The sequence below is a fragment of the Lottia gigantea genome, assembly GCF_000327385.1.
Source record: "Lottia gigantea unplaced genomic scaffold LOTGIsca_55, whole genome shotgun sequence".
NCBI classification, from domain to species: domain Eukaryota; kingdom Metazoa; phylum Mollusca; class Gastropoda; family Lottiidae; genus Lottia; species Lottia gigantea.
The window spans coordinates 134,731-151,227 of NW_008709889.1; the positions used below are offsets into that span (position 1 = coordinate 134,731).

The window sequence follows — 16,497 nt, forward strand, 5'->3', positions numbered from 1 at the left end:
GTTACAAGTGCTTTTTGAAAATCTTATTCTCAATTTTAATGTTCAATTTTATGGGTAGATGCTTTAACAGTAACAGCAATTCCAGTATGCATTGGGAGACTGTTGATTTCAAGTTGCTACTTATTCCGTTATGGATATTTGAACAGAAAAAGTGAGAAACAATCTATAACCTCAATTTTAATATACTATAGTTTTATTGGCGACATATTCTTCTATATATCTTATCTTACAAAATATAACAAGTCAATTGTGATGTTTACCGGGACAGTTTTTGTGATCAGAATCATTCTTTCTAAGTATGTGTGTAACTGTAATAATAAAGAGAGGAGTTGGAAAATCAATTGTTTTAAGATTAATCAAAAATCCAGTTTTTACATCAAATAATGAAAAAATTCCAGATGTCAGAAAGAAATTAGAAGAAATAATTAATTTTACGGGATAAAAACTGGAGATATTTTTTGCTATAAATGAGATATCATTTTCTATGCTCACAATTGGTAAATGGAGATTCAATGAGCATTAATTCATTCGAACATCAGCTTGTCTGATACATTTTGATAAAATTTAATATTTCAAATTTGATTATAACTTCATCAGAAAGGAGTAATTAACAGAGAGATTTGGTGCCAAATGATAATTAATAAAAGATGGAGTACCTTTGATATAGTCTATTTATGTGATATTGTATCAGAGTTGATGATGAACTAAAACAATATAAAGGTTATTTTTCACACATGTGTATCTGTATAACTGAAAATTTTAGAGTTTAGATTTTGAGCTGGAATTAATAAGGATTTAATGTATTCCGTTCTATGATATGATCTTTACCAATCTGTAATTTTTATGTAACATTAGTAGTTTGGAATATGTGAATAATATGTATTTGTGGTACAAGAAATGTTGAAAGATGATTATTGTATAGCTATTTCACCTTGAGTTGTTGGATTGTATTATTGTGGGAACAAGTTTTAAGATATGCCAATGTGAATTTTATCAGGATGACTGTAGTCACATGAACTGAAAGAGTTAGATTTCAACTTTTGCAGATCCTTATTTATTGGATGCATTCAAAGTTAGTTTCGAAGGATGACATCCACAGTTATAACACCAAAAGTTGAAGAGGTAATTCAGAACATTTGTTATTTATATACTTTTTTCAAGATTGCAATGAAACAAGGAAATGAAAAAACACTTCTTTCAAAACTATTATTTAAAAGAATATCAATGTGGCATGTAATTGCACCAAAAAGTCAATTTATCAATGATAACATTGTTGAATTTTATAAAATATTTAAACTTGCCATGAAGTAGACAAAGAGATATTATTTGAAATTTTGATTTTAAATACTAAGTTATATATAGGAAGAAATAAGATGGCAGAATTTGTTATACGAGACTATAATGATGTATTTGATAACCTTTCACAAGTTAATTTGGTTCAATGCCAGAAGATTAAAAGACCAAAAGTCTGTTTATATCAATGATGGTTGTGTTATTATGTTGATATTAGCTAATACATATGATCCAGCCTGTTTTTTTTAATCAAGTTGTTGTGAATTCTGGGTGTTTTATATGAATAGATCTGTACAATAAAACAAATAGTATGTCTGTGATTAAGTTCAATTTGATTGTGTTGATGGTTGTTTTGGGGATTTAAATTCTTTTTCTCTACTAAATATTCAAAGGAAAAAAGAACAATATTCCACTGATACTGGATATGTATTAGTCATGATTAGTCTTCAGAAGTAGTAAGCACAAAGTGTTGAATAATCTTAAAAACTTAAAAACCATGTATTCCATGCAGTAATATCAGATAACTTCTTGTAAGCTTAATCACATATTTCACAAATTGAATAGACATGTATAACTTATTTATTTAAACCCATTATTGGTTACTTTGTGGTAAAGTTGATAAAATCAAATTGGAAAAGGAAAAAAAGAATGAGACATAAAGGGTTTAGACATGTGTTGAAACTTTCAGTGGTTAGTGAACAGAATTATTCCATATCTACAGGAATTATTTAAAGATTATTTTGAAATTCAATTCAAGCAGCTGTTGAATGATTCAGAAATGAAATAAAAGATATAATTTCAACAGACATATCTACTGATATTTCATATTATTATCTATTTTTATAAGATTCTAACTTGTTATTTCTACGACTAAACCAAACAGCTGACTCTAATATTTTACCTGATGTAGGGAAATCTTTTTTCTTTAAATTTATTCAAACATTTATAATGTTGAAAATGTAAACCATATACTACAACTCGCTTAAGTTAAATGAAGTAGTAGTTTATCCATAATATTGTTGTTATTTATTTAATGTTCTTTCTACTTCTAAATGTCGTCCAAAGGCTGGCCTTCAAATACAAAAAGACTATTTCCCTCTCATTGAGCTTTCTATTAAAACATGTAAATTTTGAATATCAGAGTGAGAACAAATGAAGAGCTTGTCTTGCAGAGAAATTCAATTGCCAATTAGAAGATTCATGTTGAATTTTGATAATGTTTTGAGATTTCAATTAGTTCATTATGTTGGTAAGAATCACCTTGAAGCATACAAGTATAATTTGATGTATTGATGCGTGTATAAAATAATGATGAAAGCCCAAGGATATAATTTGATAATTTTCCTCTTCGTTGAAATCCTTTTCAAATTCAACTTATTGCTTCAATTATCTATTTGTCAAAGAAATTTTTTGTGGTCGTGTTGAAATGGATAATTGTACATATAGATATCTATGCCTTAGATTCAAGTTTTACTGTTATATAAAGATCTGTATGAGTTATTGTCCTTTGTTTTTGAAAACTCATTCAATTTTTAGCTCGTAAAAATTTTGTGAAATTATTTATAATCACCTATAAATGAACCCAAAATCAAAAAATTAAAAAATGTTTTATAGGATTTATTGACCTTGTTCTTGAAAACGCTTTCAATTCTTGCTGGATTTTGACAAAACTTGGTAATATTATTCAGAATCGCCCAATATGTTCAAAAGAAATGTATGACGGAAGGTTGAATATTTCATATTAGTGATTGTTACTGTACTGCTAAATATTTTTATTCAAAATCAAAGCTGTCATTGGGCATATATATCCTTTTCTGGCGAGCTATTTTTCTTTCGAAAAAATGTTTGGATGTGTACAAATATTGAGCCTGTAAAAGTGTTAACCATTTATCAATTATGCTTTCAAATGCAATATTTTTTGTATGACCAAATAATTATCCTATATGTTTATTTTTTTGTTTAAATTAAGCCTTTTCACAATTAATGTTTTCTTTCAGAACATAGGAATTATTTTAGAATTAAGCTAGTATTTAAGTAGGTTATTTATTGAACATTTTATTTAACAGAATGTAGTAAAGTGTATCATTATGTCCAATTACCTGTTGCATGATTTATCATCGGTATAAAGACGACTGTAATTAATTCATTACGCTTGTCAGAGTAAGAAATATTGTATAGTTATTTCCACTATGTCGTCAGGCAATTTTTGAATAAATTGCCTTCAAATACAGACAGAGTTGGGTTATGACAGTATTAAGACTATTAAGGAAATTTGAATGCTTTTCATAAAAACTATTTAAGTATTGAGGAACTTTGAATTCTGGTTAATTGAGATTGAATGTCTGCTAGTTTGCTATATCTAACTTTGAATTAGAGTAGAGTTGTGACCTCACAGAAGCAGACCATGTCTTAACTTAGTCATGATATTTTGTTTCTTGAAATAGACAAATCGTTCATAGAGAAAGAAGTGTAATGTTCACTTATATATTTCTAAATCAGGGTAAAGTTTTAAAGTTTATAAATTTTAAATGTAACCAAAACTAGTTTTCTTGCTACCCGGAATGGCCTTGTTTTCTGATCATCAATGATATTTGATATTTCCAGTGAAATTCACATAGGAAGTCTTCGTATATTCAGCCACCTGATCTCATGTGATTTTATGTGTCAGACTACAGATCATAGGGAGGTGTTCAGATCTGAATTGGTTTGTTCAGAAAGTTCACAGAATACTCCTATATATTCTCTATAAAGGTCTGAATCTGAAACTGGTTCAGGAAGTGGACAAAATACTCAATCTATATAGTGATTCTAGTTCAGAAGTTGGATACTCATTCTGTATTGTGGTAGTAGTGAATCACATCTTTTCAATAGAAAGTGATCCTGTAGTGTTTACTGTTTATATTGTGTCTGTGGGTCATAGGGTTGTGATGAGATCAGCTCTCAACAGGTTTGGAAGGTGGACAAAATGCTAATTTAAAGGTGAAACAAGAAGCAAGTACATTAGTCATAATGGACAGTTACTCCACCTGATCTTCATGTAGATTCAGTAACTTAGAATGTCCTCCCCACAGAGAATGGATTGTTATACAATATTTGTTCTTCCCACACTCTGAACTCCATTTCTTCAATTTCTGGTGTAATTTGATAATTAAAGATAAGTGAGTTATAATTGGAATGGGGAGCAGCTAATATAAACGTCTGTTGTCATTCAAGAGTTGAAAAATAAGCAGATGTAAGGAGTATATTAGTTATTAATTGACAGTTAATAGAAATAGATCAACCAATCAGTTCTTGGCTTGTCTATAAGTCTCTAGCGGTAATATGAGAAATGTTTTTTTACCCTCACATTAAATATACTAGATATATGAGAAATTGTCTTTCTTAATGTTTTTGGAATGTGAAAATGTTTTATTTCTTTGATTAAATAAAGATGCAATGGAAGTTTAAATGCAAGCATAAAGGAAATGTTTTAATGATAACTATGTAATACCTCATTATTACTGTGTTAGACTTCATGTTTTCAGCTTGTCTTCATTTTTAGCTTTTGATTGACAAGTGCTCTTTAGAACGTAACACTAATTGATGATGTTATTGATGTTGGAATTGGATTATTTATATGCAAGTGGCTATAAGGTTACTACACAACCATAAAGTAACATCCTGTGTTTGAACTGTGTTTTTACTGGGTTTGTAAGTAACTGATAGATCGGATAACTGACAAACACTTTCTATGCTAAGATTTTAGAATTTATATTTATTACTTGATGGTTGAAAATTGTTGGCAATCTAAATCTTGAGTGACATAATGTGTATCTTAAGGAAAAATAAAACGACCATATCATTTTATGAAATTGTGACCATTTGAGTCTAGTAACTTGTTTCTTATTTTCTAAATATGTGGAACATTAGTTCTAAATGAGATTGTTAAAACAAGGTCTGAACCAATGTTATTATTTCTACAAAGTGTGTGGTTATCTGGTGCTTTTCATGGAGAAGGAATCAACAAATGTAAGATTTTTCTTTGGATCTCTATTACAAAATACTTGCTAGCAGTCATTAATAATAATTTGTATTTATTCATTACCAAATGTTAGAGATACATTATACCATCCATTAGGCATGTTGCTGCTTAACATTCAGCTCCAAAAGAGTGTCTGCAGCCTAAGAAAACACATTATAAAGATATCATTTTACATGGATAAACCTTTTCACAAAATATCAATTCAGCTTACTATAGTAGCTAATGGTGAATCTCTCAAATAGTTTCCCTTTTTAGTTAGTATATGTCTAACTTCATAAGATGAAATCATTTGCTTTAAAATAACTTTTAAAATATAGTCTTATAATTTGCAATCACAGTTAAGACATAACCATGTCATTTGCAATCACATATAACCATATCATTTGCAATCACATATAACCATATCATTTGCAATCACATATAACCATATCATATGCAATCACAGTTAAGACAGAACAATATCATTTGCAATCACAGTTAAGTTAAAAGCATATTGTTTGCAATCACAATTAAGATATAACCATATCATTTGCAACCACTGTTAAGAAAAATCATATGATTTGCATTAACCTAATAGACACAACTAGAATTAGAATTGAATCATGAATCTTCAAACAAGGTTTATTTATGTAGTAGAAATTTTAAAGTGAACAGTGAAATCTTATTTTAGAAATTTTAGAGAATTTACATAATTAGTAATTTTTATAAAGATATTTATATAAATGACTTAAAATAAATATTTGGATTTCACTGTTAACCCCAATTTAATGAGTTTTTTTTTGTGTTAATTTCAGGTGCTGTCCCTGGGGGCTGATGTTATGCCAGAATATAAACTTCAGTCTCAACGAATTCATCAATGTACAATCCTCCATTATTCGCCATTTAAAGCTGTGTGGGACTGGATAATCTTGTTACTTGTGATCTATACAGCAATATTTACACCCTATGCTGCAGCATTTCTATTAAGTGAGGAGAAAAAGTCTCTTACCCGAGAAACAGCAGAGAGTCGTTACTCGGATCCTATGACAATAATAGATTTAATAGTGGATATAATGTTTATAATAGATATATTTATTAATTTTCGAACTACCTATATCAATAAAAATGATGAAGTTGTGAGCCATCCAGGAAAAATAGCTGTACATTATTTTAAAGGATGGTTTCTGATTGATGTTGTGGCAGCCATTCCTTTTGATCTCCTTTTGTTTGGATCAGAAACTGATGAGGTAAGAGTTTTTCATGTAATATGTCTTCAGATGAACCACGAAATCATAAGGTGATGCCAATGTACTATAGGAGTTCCATTAGTTATACTAAAGGAAAAATCTAAGAAAGTGTCCAATTATAACTATATAAATCTCATTACTTTTGTCAACATGAATATAGATACTGTACCATCCTTACTCCTTAGTTACATAAGAATTGAATGCAATCATTGATGTGTTGACTTGACAATTAAAGATAAGTACAATGTACATGATTACTCACTGTCAACTGTTTTCTATTTTAGACCACCACTTTAATTGGGTTATTAAAAACAGCACGCTTATTACGATTGGTGCGAGTGGCACGAAAATTAGATCGTTACTCGGAATATGGTGCTGCTGTTTTACTGTTATCAATGGCAACTTTTGCTCTCATTGCTCATTGGTTAGCTTGTATATGGTATGCAATAGGAAATGTGGAAAGACCTTATTTAAAGGAACCAAAGATTGGTTGGCTAGATGAACTAGCTCGACAGACACACCAGTTTTATTTACCTAATGACACTAACAGTGGACCAACAGTCAAATCAAAATATGTTACTGCTTTATATTTTACATTCAGTAGTTTAACAAGTGTGGGATTTGGAAATGTGTCTCCTAATACCAACTCTGAAAAAATCTTTTCTATACTCATTATGTTGATAGGATGTAAGTATATTTTAGAGTTTAGAGAGCAATTTGAGAGGATGTTTTTTTTAAAATAAAAGTACCATTGAAATCTCCAGTATAAGAGTATCATTTGGAACTGTCTGACATTTGAGCTCTCTAAAGAGGAAGTTGTATACATGTTATAAATAATGGAATGTATAACAAAATTGGGAAATTTGAATTGAAAATTCTTTAACATGACTAGCATCTTCCAAAAGAAAATATTTTGGTAGTTATTACGTCATAATGTTAAGAAAGAGGTCCCATGTCTTTTTATTCTGGTAGGCCCTCAAAAAGTTATCTTATAACTTTCAGCTCTTATGTATGCAAGTATTTTTGGTAACGTGAGTGCTATTATACAGAGGTTGTATTCCGGTACCGCAAGATATCATACTCAAATGTTACGAATTAAAGAATTTATCCGTTTTCACCAAATTCCCAATCCTTTAAGACAACGATTAGAAGAGTACTTCCAACATGCCTGGTCTTATACTAATGGAATAGATATGAATCAGGTAAGATTTCCATTTTATGATTTATTTGGTGGTTTCTTTTATTAATCTTGGATCTAATGTTACAAGATACACCATATTAGATTTCGTCAGTTAGTATGGAAATCATATGGTATGGTACTATTATCTTGAAAAACACTTTATTTCACTATACTAGGCCATTCAGGACTATAAAGAACATTTAGGTGCTGTTACATTTCACTTTTTTGAGTATTTTAGTGTTGTTTCAATACAGAGAATTTTTCAATGAAGGGATCTTGGTGTATCAAACTGGATATAAAGTGTCAATTTAGTTCAATAAATAATTGTTTCAGGTATTAAAAAGTTTTCCTGAATGTTTGCAAGCTGATATTTGCCTCCATCTAAATCGTAATTTACTGAATAATTGTCCAGCTTTCAAAGGTAAGAGTAATGTATGCTTTGATTATGTTCTGTGATCAACTGGATTTATTTTTAATATTCTTCAAATCTTCAAGACCATTCATTTTAAATAACATAATTTGAGGAAACCCTTTCAACCCCAGCGACCAATTTACTACCCACAAAATTACACAATATATACCTGAGCAGCCCCTAAACCGGCAGTTACCAACTGATATCACACAACATAAATGTCATACACTTTGACAATTACTTGGAGTTCAGGGTATATGATGTTTTATTTCCTTTACACGCGGGGTTCAAAGGGTTAAGATGATTTCTAGCTTTTTTGTTTATATAAATTCTGAATAACATATGACTTCACTATCACCAAAGTGTTCTAAAGACCTTTTTATACGTCCACATGAAAAAAAAATTCGAAGGTTTCTTCTCTGCGCTAACATCTCTCATCCCCAAAGTGGCCAATTTTGTCTCAAACAACAAATTTCCTCAGGAGTAGATGCAGTGAAAAGATCTAATGATTCATTTCTATCGCTTGAATAGTTTTCTTCTTGTATTAAATCTTTCGTATTAAAAATATAAGTGTTTATTTCATTATTGAACAAATATGTCTTTAATAAATGTCCATCATCCTAAAACGTATTTCGGTGCGGGAGACATTAAAAAGTCATTGGGTTCTCTTCCTGGATTCCCATGGGCAAAATATCCCGGAGAAAAACATCTCCCAGGGCACAATTATACAGGTCCAGGCACGAGATTAGATCTAGCGATTTAGACGAAAATGATAATCCCAAACCAGGGGAAGAACCCGTTAATAGAGTTGACGCAGCAGCGCTCAAACACGACATACTGTACAGAAACAAAGACGTAACATTCAGACACCAAGCAGACAAACAAATGATAGACGAACTCGAAAATATTCCCAATCCCACTTTCAAAGAAAAATTACAGAGGGCTCTTATAAAACTCTTGAAGGCAAAATTGAAATTGGGTATGGGCATAGCAGACGAGATTCACAAAGAATTTCGAAAAAAACAAACATTACCTCAAAGTCAAAGTTTTTGATAAAGATGAAATTTTGTCAGCCGATTTAATCAACATGCCAGTCGAGAGAGGGTACAAGTATTGTTTGACGGTGATCGACATATACACGAGATATGCTTGGGTCTTTCCCTTGAAAAACAAATCGGGTCTGACTGTCAAACAAGCATTCGAAACCATAATGAAACAATCCGACAGACGACCCCTAAAGTTGTGGGTTGATAAAGGAAGCGAATTCTACAACAGAAATGTGAAATCTCTGGGGTTTGAAATTTACAGCACGCATAACGAAGGTAAAGCCGTAGTGATAGAAAGATTCAACAGGACTCTTAAAAGCAAATTATTCAAGAAATTCAAGGAATTGAAATCTCAAAAATGGCTTAAAATATTACCAGTTGTTGTCGACGAATACAATAACAAAATACATTCGTCTATAGGTGTGACGCCATCGCAAGCCTCTAATAATCCAAATATCATAAAGTCCGTCAACACTCGAAACAACATTGAAAACGAGATTAGCAATTTGAATATTAAACCCAAATTCAAAGTTAGAGATCGAGTTCGTATTTTTAAATATAAATCATTGTTTCAGAAAGGTTACGTCGGATATTGGACTAACGAGATATTCATCGTTGATAAAGTAAACAACACATCACCTCCCACGTATGAATTGATCGATCAAGACAAAGAACAAATCATAGGAAGGTTTTATCAAAATGAACTTCAAAAAACTGACTTTTAAAAATTAATCTCGAAAATGAAGATTTAGATGAAAGGTTAAGAAATTTAGATGTTGACAGGCATTTTCGCTCTCTTAAATTAAGATTTTTTAAATATAAATGTAAATTTATCTTCAAAATATTATTGAATGTGTTTTATCAGAATGTTATACAAGTTTTTTCAAACACAAACTACGTATATATTTCGTCAATTGGGTCTTCAGCAATAGTTACCGCCTACTTCAAAAAACACCTTAAAAAAATCGACTTAAAAAATGAATGCATTTCTCGATAAATACGGAAAAGACACGACCACAAACTTTCAACTTGTGAAATGGGCCAAGGAATTGAACGTCTCACCGTTTTATTATTGCATGCGAGATGAAATTGATGAACTGAAATACAAGAAAGGTAAATTTTACGCCATCACAAACATTCACACGTCGGATCAAAAAGGAGTTCATCACTCTGCTCTACACAAAGATTCTTCGAATAACTTTTATTTCTTTGATTCTTTCGGTCTAGAACCGACAGAAGAGATTACGAAATTGACTAGCAAACCAATCAAATGTTCTACGTTTCAAATTCAAATGCCAGGACAAAAGCTGTGTGGACAGCTGTCGCTTTGGGTTTTATATCGGTTGAGTTTGGGAGAAAAGTTTGAAGAAATTATAATAAATTTAACTCAATAAAAATGGCAAACAAGTTTGGATTAGGGTCTTTACCTCTAGAATCCAAAAATCCCATGACGACGTTTATAAACAAAGTGAAACCTTTTTTCGTGGATCAAATCGGAGACACCTTACAAGGGGATATCGATATGAACAATTTCAAAATAACTAATTTAAAGTTTCCAGGAAACGATAACGATGCCATGAGCAAGAAATATTTACTGGATCAAATAAACGCAATTCAAATAGATAAGGACCATGTTGAAAATAGAATAAATGACGTGAAAAGATACCTCAGACAAAATATTAAAAATCTTGTGGACGAACCCAAACTACAACAAGAGTTAACGAGTTTGAAACGTCTTATTCAAGTGGATAAAACAAGTCAGTTCCAAAATTTAATATCTAAATTAGACGATAAGATTACGAACGTAAAAATAGACGTCCAACGTTTAATAGACAACCCAAATGTAAACGAGCATAGATTGAAATGAAAACTAACCGCTTTGGAAAAAAAACTTGGCGAATTGCTAGCAGAACTAGACAAGACCGCAGACAAAACCGAGTTACAAAATTCGATATCCAATTTGAACGAAAAGATCGCGAAGCAAAAATCAGATGTTCAAGATATAATTAACACACTTCCCATTGACAAAGATACGTTGAAACGACAATTGACTGCTTTGGATACTAAAATCACGGACGAATTAGAAAAAGAAGTGGGAGTGATTAAAAACTTTCTTCAAAATAAATTTCGAGATGATATGAAAAATTATATTAAAGAACAGGTCAATCTTTTGGTATCTAGAATTCATGACGATTTTTTGAGACAAGAGAGAAAGTTGACCAAATTAGAAGCTATTGTCACGGACAAATCGTATTATTTCAATCTTCCATTCGAAAGTGACAAAGTCTTCGATGAAAAAGACCAAATTTATAAATCAAACAAATACGGATTCAAAGCAGAAATAAAAGTAGGTACTCTCGCATACGGAGAACCTAAAAACGTATTCGATATCGGCGAAACGCAAGAGTTTTCTTTTCGAGGTAATTGTCTGATTCAAATAGAGTTTCCCATGAAGGTTAAAGTCAATAAAGTAGTCTTCAAACAAACTGGTAATGCTGTCAAACATATTTCATTATTCAATGATGGTAATTTGGAAGAGAATATACGTTTGATTGATAAAAGGGATCAGGAAATTGAAACGAAAAATGGTAAATATGTAGACACCTTTAAAATGGAAGTAGAAAATGATAAGGATATCATTGGAATCAAAGATTTAGATATGATATTGGAGACGGAAAATCCACCATCAACCAACATTGTCAAAACTCCACGACGCTTACACGTACACGGAAAAATAGAATCGACCAGTCGCAGGTTTTTACGAACAACAGACTTTGAATACGTAAAACTATATTTCGCTTTAGGTGAAAAATATACCTCATTCGATGTTCATAAAAGTCAACAAGAAAGAGAGTTTATAGTGCATTTATCGTTTGCCGAAGACTCCATCCTTGAAGGTGGTGGTTTTATTTTTAGAGCCAAGATATACATCGAAAAGAAAAAATAAAATATTCCTATCATCTTAAAGAGGACCATACGAAAAAAGAAATGTCGTTAGTACGCGTAAATGTTTTTACTTTTAATACCCGCAAATATAATAATGCTAGGCCAAACAAGCGCGCTCTAAACGATATTCCGTGGTTCCATTTATCGGAAATTCACTTAATTTAACGACTTAAAAAATGGAACTCGAAAGCAGACAACAATACATGATAGACAAACAAGAAGAGTTGAAAATAAAGTTGAGACAGTGCAATACATGCAGGAAAACATGGAGTAGAATCGATTCTTTTTTCAAAACAGCGAGCACAGTTCTAATTCAACACTTCGTTTCAAATTTATAATCCCAAAAACAGACATTTTCACCCCAGAGACGTTCACGATGAATTAGATTGGGTTTTTTACTTACACAACTCGCATTTCTGTCTGATTAGAAGAAGCCAAAAAAGTTTGGGAATTCAAGAAATAGAAGACAATTACGAACAGGTGTGGAAAACGTGTAGAGACGATAACGCAGTAACACAAGTTTCACCCCTCAAACTAAATGTGCTTTCGAGTATGAGCGATGATGCGTTATTCGCTTGGGATTGCGAAACGTATTCAGAAAAAGACACGCGAAGAGCAATTCCTTATGCCTGCACTTTAATTGATTTAGAAAAACTAAGAAAAAAGTTAGAAACGATAAAAAATATCTTTCCAAATATAAATCCTACTGATAATGTTCCAGAAGAATTTTATGATAAACTAATGAATGTAGTAGAACTATTTGTAGGTACAGATTGTATAGATCAAATGTTGAAATATTTAGGTCAATATGATAGAAAGAGATTAATATTAATTTCTCACAACGGCAGTGGATTCGACAACTGGATCGTGCTTAAAAATGCAAAAAAACAAACGCATTGCCCTTTAAAAACACCCCGAGGAATTCTATCTTTTCCTTTATCTAATCCATACACGGATGAAGATTTACAGAAAAAATGGAAAAGACAGAAAGAAATAAAGGGTAATTATTTACAACATATTAATTTCACGTGTTCCTACCAACACGAATCCTCTAGTCTGGCTGCATGGGGAAATTCTTCCAATCTTCCCGCGAATTTGAGAAAGATTGCCGACGTAGATATCGCTAAATACACGCAAGACAACTGGGAGGAATTGAGACACGAATGGGAACCTTACGCCAAAAGAGACACTCTCTGTTTGGGAGCTTGTTTGATAAAATACAACCAAGTAACGAAAGAAGTTGTAAACCAGAATATGTCCAATAATCTAACGGCTCCATCTTTATCTTTAAAGGGTTGGTATTATTTATATCATTACGATAAAGAAATGGTGGAAGAAGAATGGTATGAAACTACTAGAATGGTTGCGAAACATACCGAAAAAGAAAACGTAGAAAAAGTTTATTCGCACACTAATCCTTTTATAAGAAATTTTATCAGACGATCTATTAAAGGAGGAAGAGTTTCGGCAAATAGAAAATCATTTGAAACGAACAAAATGGATGAAATTTGTAACGTATTAAAGGAATATACAGAACTTGAAAGTAATAACATAATTGATTTATTCAAAGAATACAGCGCAAGCACAAAAGACAAAACAGAGGTTCATTCGAGACTTAAAAAAATAGAATGTACTAAACTAATGGCATTTGATGCTAACGGTTTATACGCTTCCGCCATGTCGGATTTAGACAGTGAATATCCGAGAGCGGAAAGTGGAAGACCGTTTCTACCAGAAGAAGAAGAAGGATTTGTAAAACTCTTCAATAAACAAAAATTCAGACCTAGAACAGCTATTTTCACAGTGTGGTTTGACTATCCCAAAAACATGTTCTTCCAACTGATACCAGCTAAAGATAAAATCACTTTCACGAATAAAGAAGGTAAAAAGGAAACTGGTAACAAAATCAGGTTTAGAAATGGTTTCTGTCACGACGTTTTAACATCGGTCGATATTCAAGAAATAGTGAAAGCCGGTGGACGAATTATTAGAATATTAGATGGTATAGTTTACGAAGAAAATTTTAAAACTCCACCCTATAGAGATTATATTTTAATTTTGAGAGATCTAAGAAATAACTATAAACGAGAAGGTAATATCGTGGGTAGTAACTGCATGAAATTATTAGGTAATTCCTTGTATGGTAAATCAATTCAGAAAGATATATTCACAACTAGACATTTATGGAATGAAGCAACTTTACAGGCCAACTTTGATTCACGCGTTACAACCTATGAGAAAATTAATGATACTCAATATATTGTTGAAACAGAAATTGAAGAAAAAGAGATTACTACCGAAGACAGTAAATCTACACGACTAACACCTAGTCATTTGGGATCATTCGTTTTATCTCACAGTAAAAAAAATAATGAACAATTTCATTCACGTCATAAATGGATTTTATAAACCCGAAATATTCTATACCGACACCGATAGTTTGTACATTTCATCCAACAATTGGAAAAAACTAAACAGAGCTGGTTTGGTCTCCGAAAAAGACTATTGCAAAGGTTAAAAACGATTACGGTGACGGTGGAATTATATTTGGTTTATATTTAGCACCAAAAGTCAAATACAACATCGTTTTGACTTCTGATGGTGTTTTAAAAGAAAAGAAAACGTTCAAAGGTTATTCTAATGATAAGATAAGTGTAGAAGATTACGATCAGTTAGCAAGCGGACATGATGTGTCGAACGAATTTAATAAACCATGGGAAAAAAGTTTCATCAATGGAGTAGTTATTCCAAATGATAAACAAACTAAAGTTTTTAGAAGTTATTTGAATAATGTTAAAAGAAAACCACCAAACAGTGAAGGAATCATGTATCCTTACAATGACAAAGATGAGTATAGTTTTGACGAAAACTATGAATTTGATGATTTCGATTATCTTAATATTCAAGAAGAGAATGAAGATTGTTTTAAATGAAGTTGAATGACAATTTCTTGGTTGCCAAAGTCTATGAACCTGTTTTTACCGTCTTTGATTTCCAGATTTATATCTTTGATCATGAAAGAATTGACTGGTAAATAGGTCGTTTGAGACGGTTTCTCTATAATTCTGTATCCGATCGGCACTGTAAAAGTCGGTATGCTGTATATGATTTGGCGTTTGTGCTTGTTGAAAAATCCACCGTTGATCAAATTACAGTGAATGTTGATCACGTCGATGTCGTTCTCGATGTTGGCCTTGTGCGGCGCCAATGTCGATTGCGCGTATATTCATTTATCGAACCCTAGTAACGCATTCAACGAATTTTCTTCGTTGAAATCGACTTGAACGTTATTTCTCAAGATCAGTTTCATTTTGTTCAGATTCAAATTACCTTCGAATTCGATATTGTTTTTGCCGTTCACGCTTCCTGCGTATTCGGATAGGTAATCGTTGATGGCCACGTGTTCGTAGCTTCCCGCTAGTAAGCTTATGGTTTTGAACGTAACTCCGTTATCCGTCGATATTTTTAGTTGATTGTTTTTTTAGTTGATGTTTCTAATGGAATTGTAAACGGAGAAATACTTTAATCCCAGTTCGTACTGTTTATTGCGATAGAGTTCATACTCGTAGTCTAGAGACAATTTGATCTCTGATTTATTTGAGGTGATAACGAACAATTGTTCTTTATTGGACATTTTTAATGACGTTTTTATAGTCTTTTTTAGTGATGATTTTTTTCTATTTTTAATTATATTATTTCTAATCTATTAAGCAATTCTTTATTGTTGTCGGATAAAAACGTTATACCTTGTCCAGATGCACCATATCATCGAATTCGTCTATTTCTTGTATGATTGGATAATCTTCTGCATAATCATCTACATCCTCTTCATCTTGCTCAATAACTTTTGTTATATATAAATCAACTTCTTTCAATCTTCTTGTTTCGGGTCCTGACTTTCTGATCGCATGTAGAAATTTTGAGTATGCTACTAAATCCTTGTAATCGGCAATTTCAACATCCTCGCCATTCATTAAATCTATTAACCCTCTCGTTAATGTAAATATAAAGTCTTTTGTGTCGATTTTGAATTGTGGTGAATTTCCACTAAATCTTATTCTAAAACCATTAAACAACAAACCCTCATCATCAACGATTGGTGAAATGCTCTTTGGTAAATCTGGGTCAGGGTTTGAAAAAAGACGTTTTATATCATCTAATGTCTTAATTATAATACCATTATATTCAATCGCTTCAAACGAGGGGTGGGTTCTATAACGAGTCTCTTTTTAATATCTTCTTGACTTTTTAATATGGGTTGAAATAGAGTCTGTAGATTTTCCGTTAATCCGAGTTGTTGCAATCTGTTATTTTCAACTTGGGTCTTTATTTTATTCTTAGCTTTGATATATTCTCTATTTCTTTTTAAAAAA

General features: G+C 31.6%; 2 protein-coding genes across 2 annotated transcripts in view; both read left to right on the forward strand.

Annotated features, from left to right (window-relative positions):
* Positions 1–8,176, forward strand: part of LOTGIDRAFT_126829 (hypothetical protein) — a gene marked incomplete at both ends in the record, with an annotated part of 96,941 nt that extends 88,765 nt beyond the window's left edge. The window contains 4 exons of the mRNA XM_009063021.1: positions 6,109–6,540; positions 6,825–7,227; positions 7,543–7,742; positions 8,054–8,176. Of these exons, the coding sequence (XP_009061269.1) occupies positions 6,109–6,540; positions 6,825–7,227; positions 7,543–7,742; positions 8,054–8,176 (1,158 nt within the window). The remainder of the gene's footprint in view (positions 1–6,108; positions 6,541–6,824; positions 7,228–7,542; positions 7,743–8,053) is intronic.
* Positions 8,177–12,676: 4,500 nt separating this feature from the next.
* On the forward strand, positions 12,677–15,057 carry LOTGIDRAFT_165974 (hypothetical protein; the record flags this gene model as incomplete). Its single annotated transcript, XM_009063022.1, has 2 exons — positions 12,677–14,483; positions 14,603–15,057. 2 exons carry the CDS (start codon positions 12,677–12,679, stop codon positions 15,055–15,057), a joined length of 2,262 nt encoding a protein of 753 aa, XP_009061270.1.
* Positions 15,058–16,497: the final 1,440 nt, after the last annotated feature.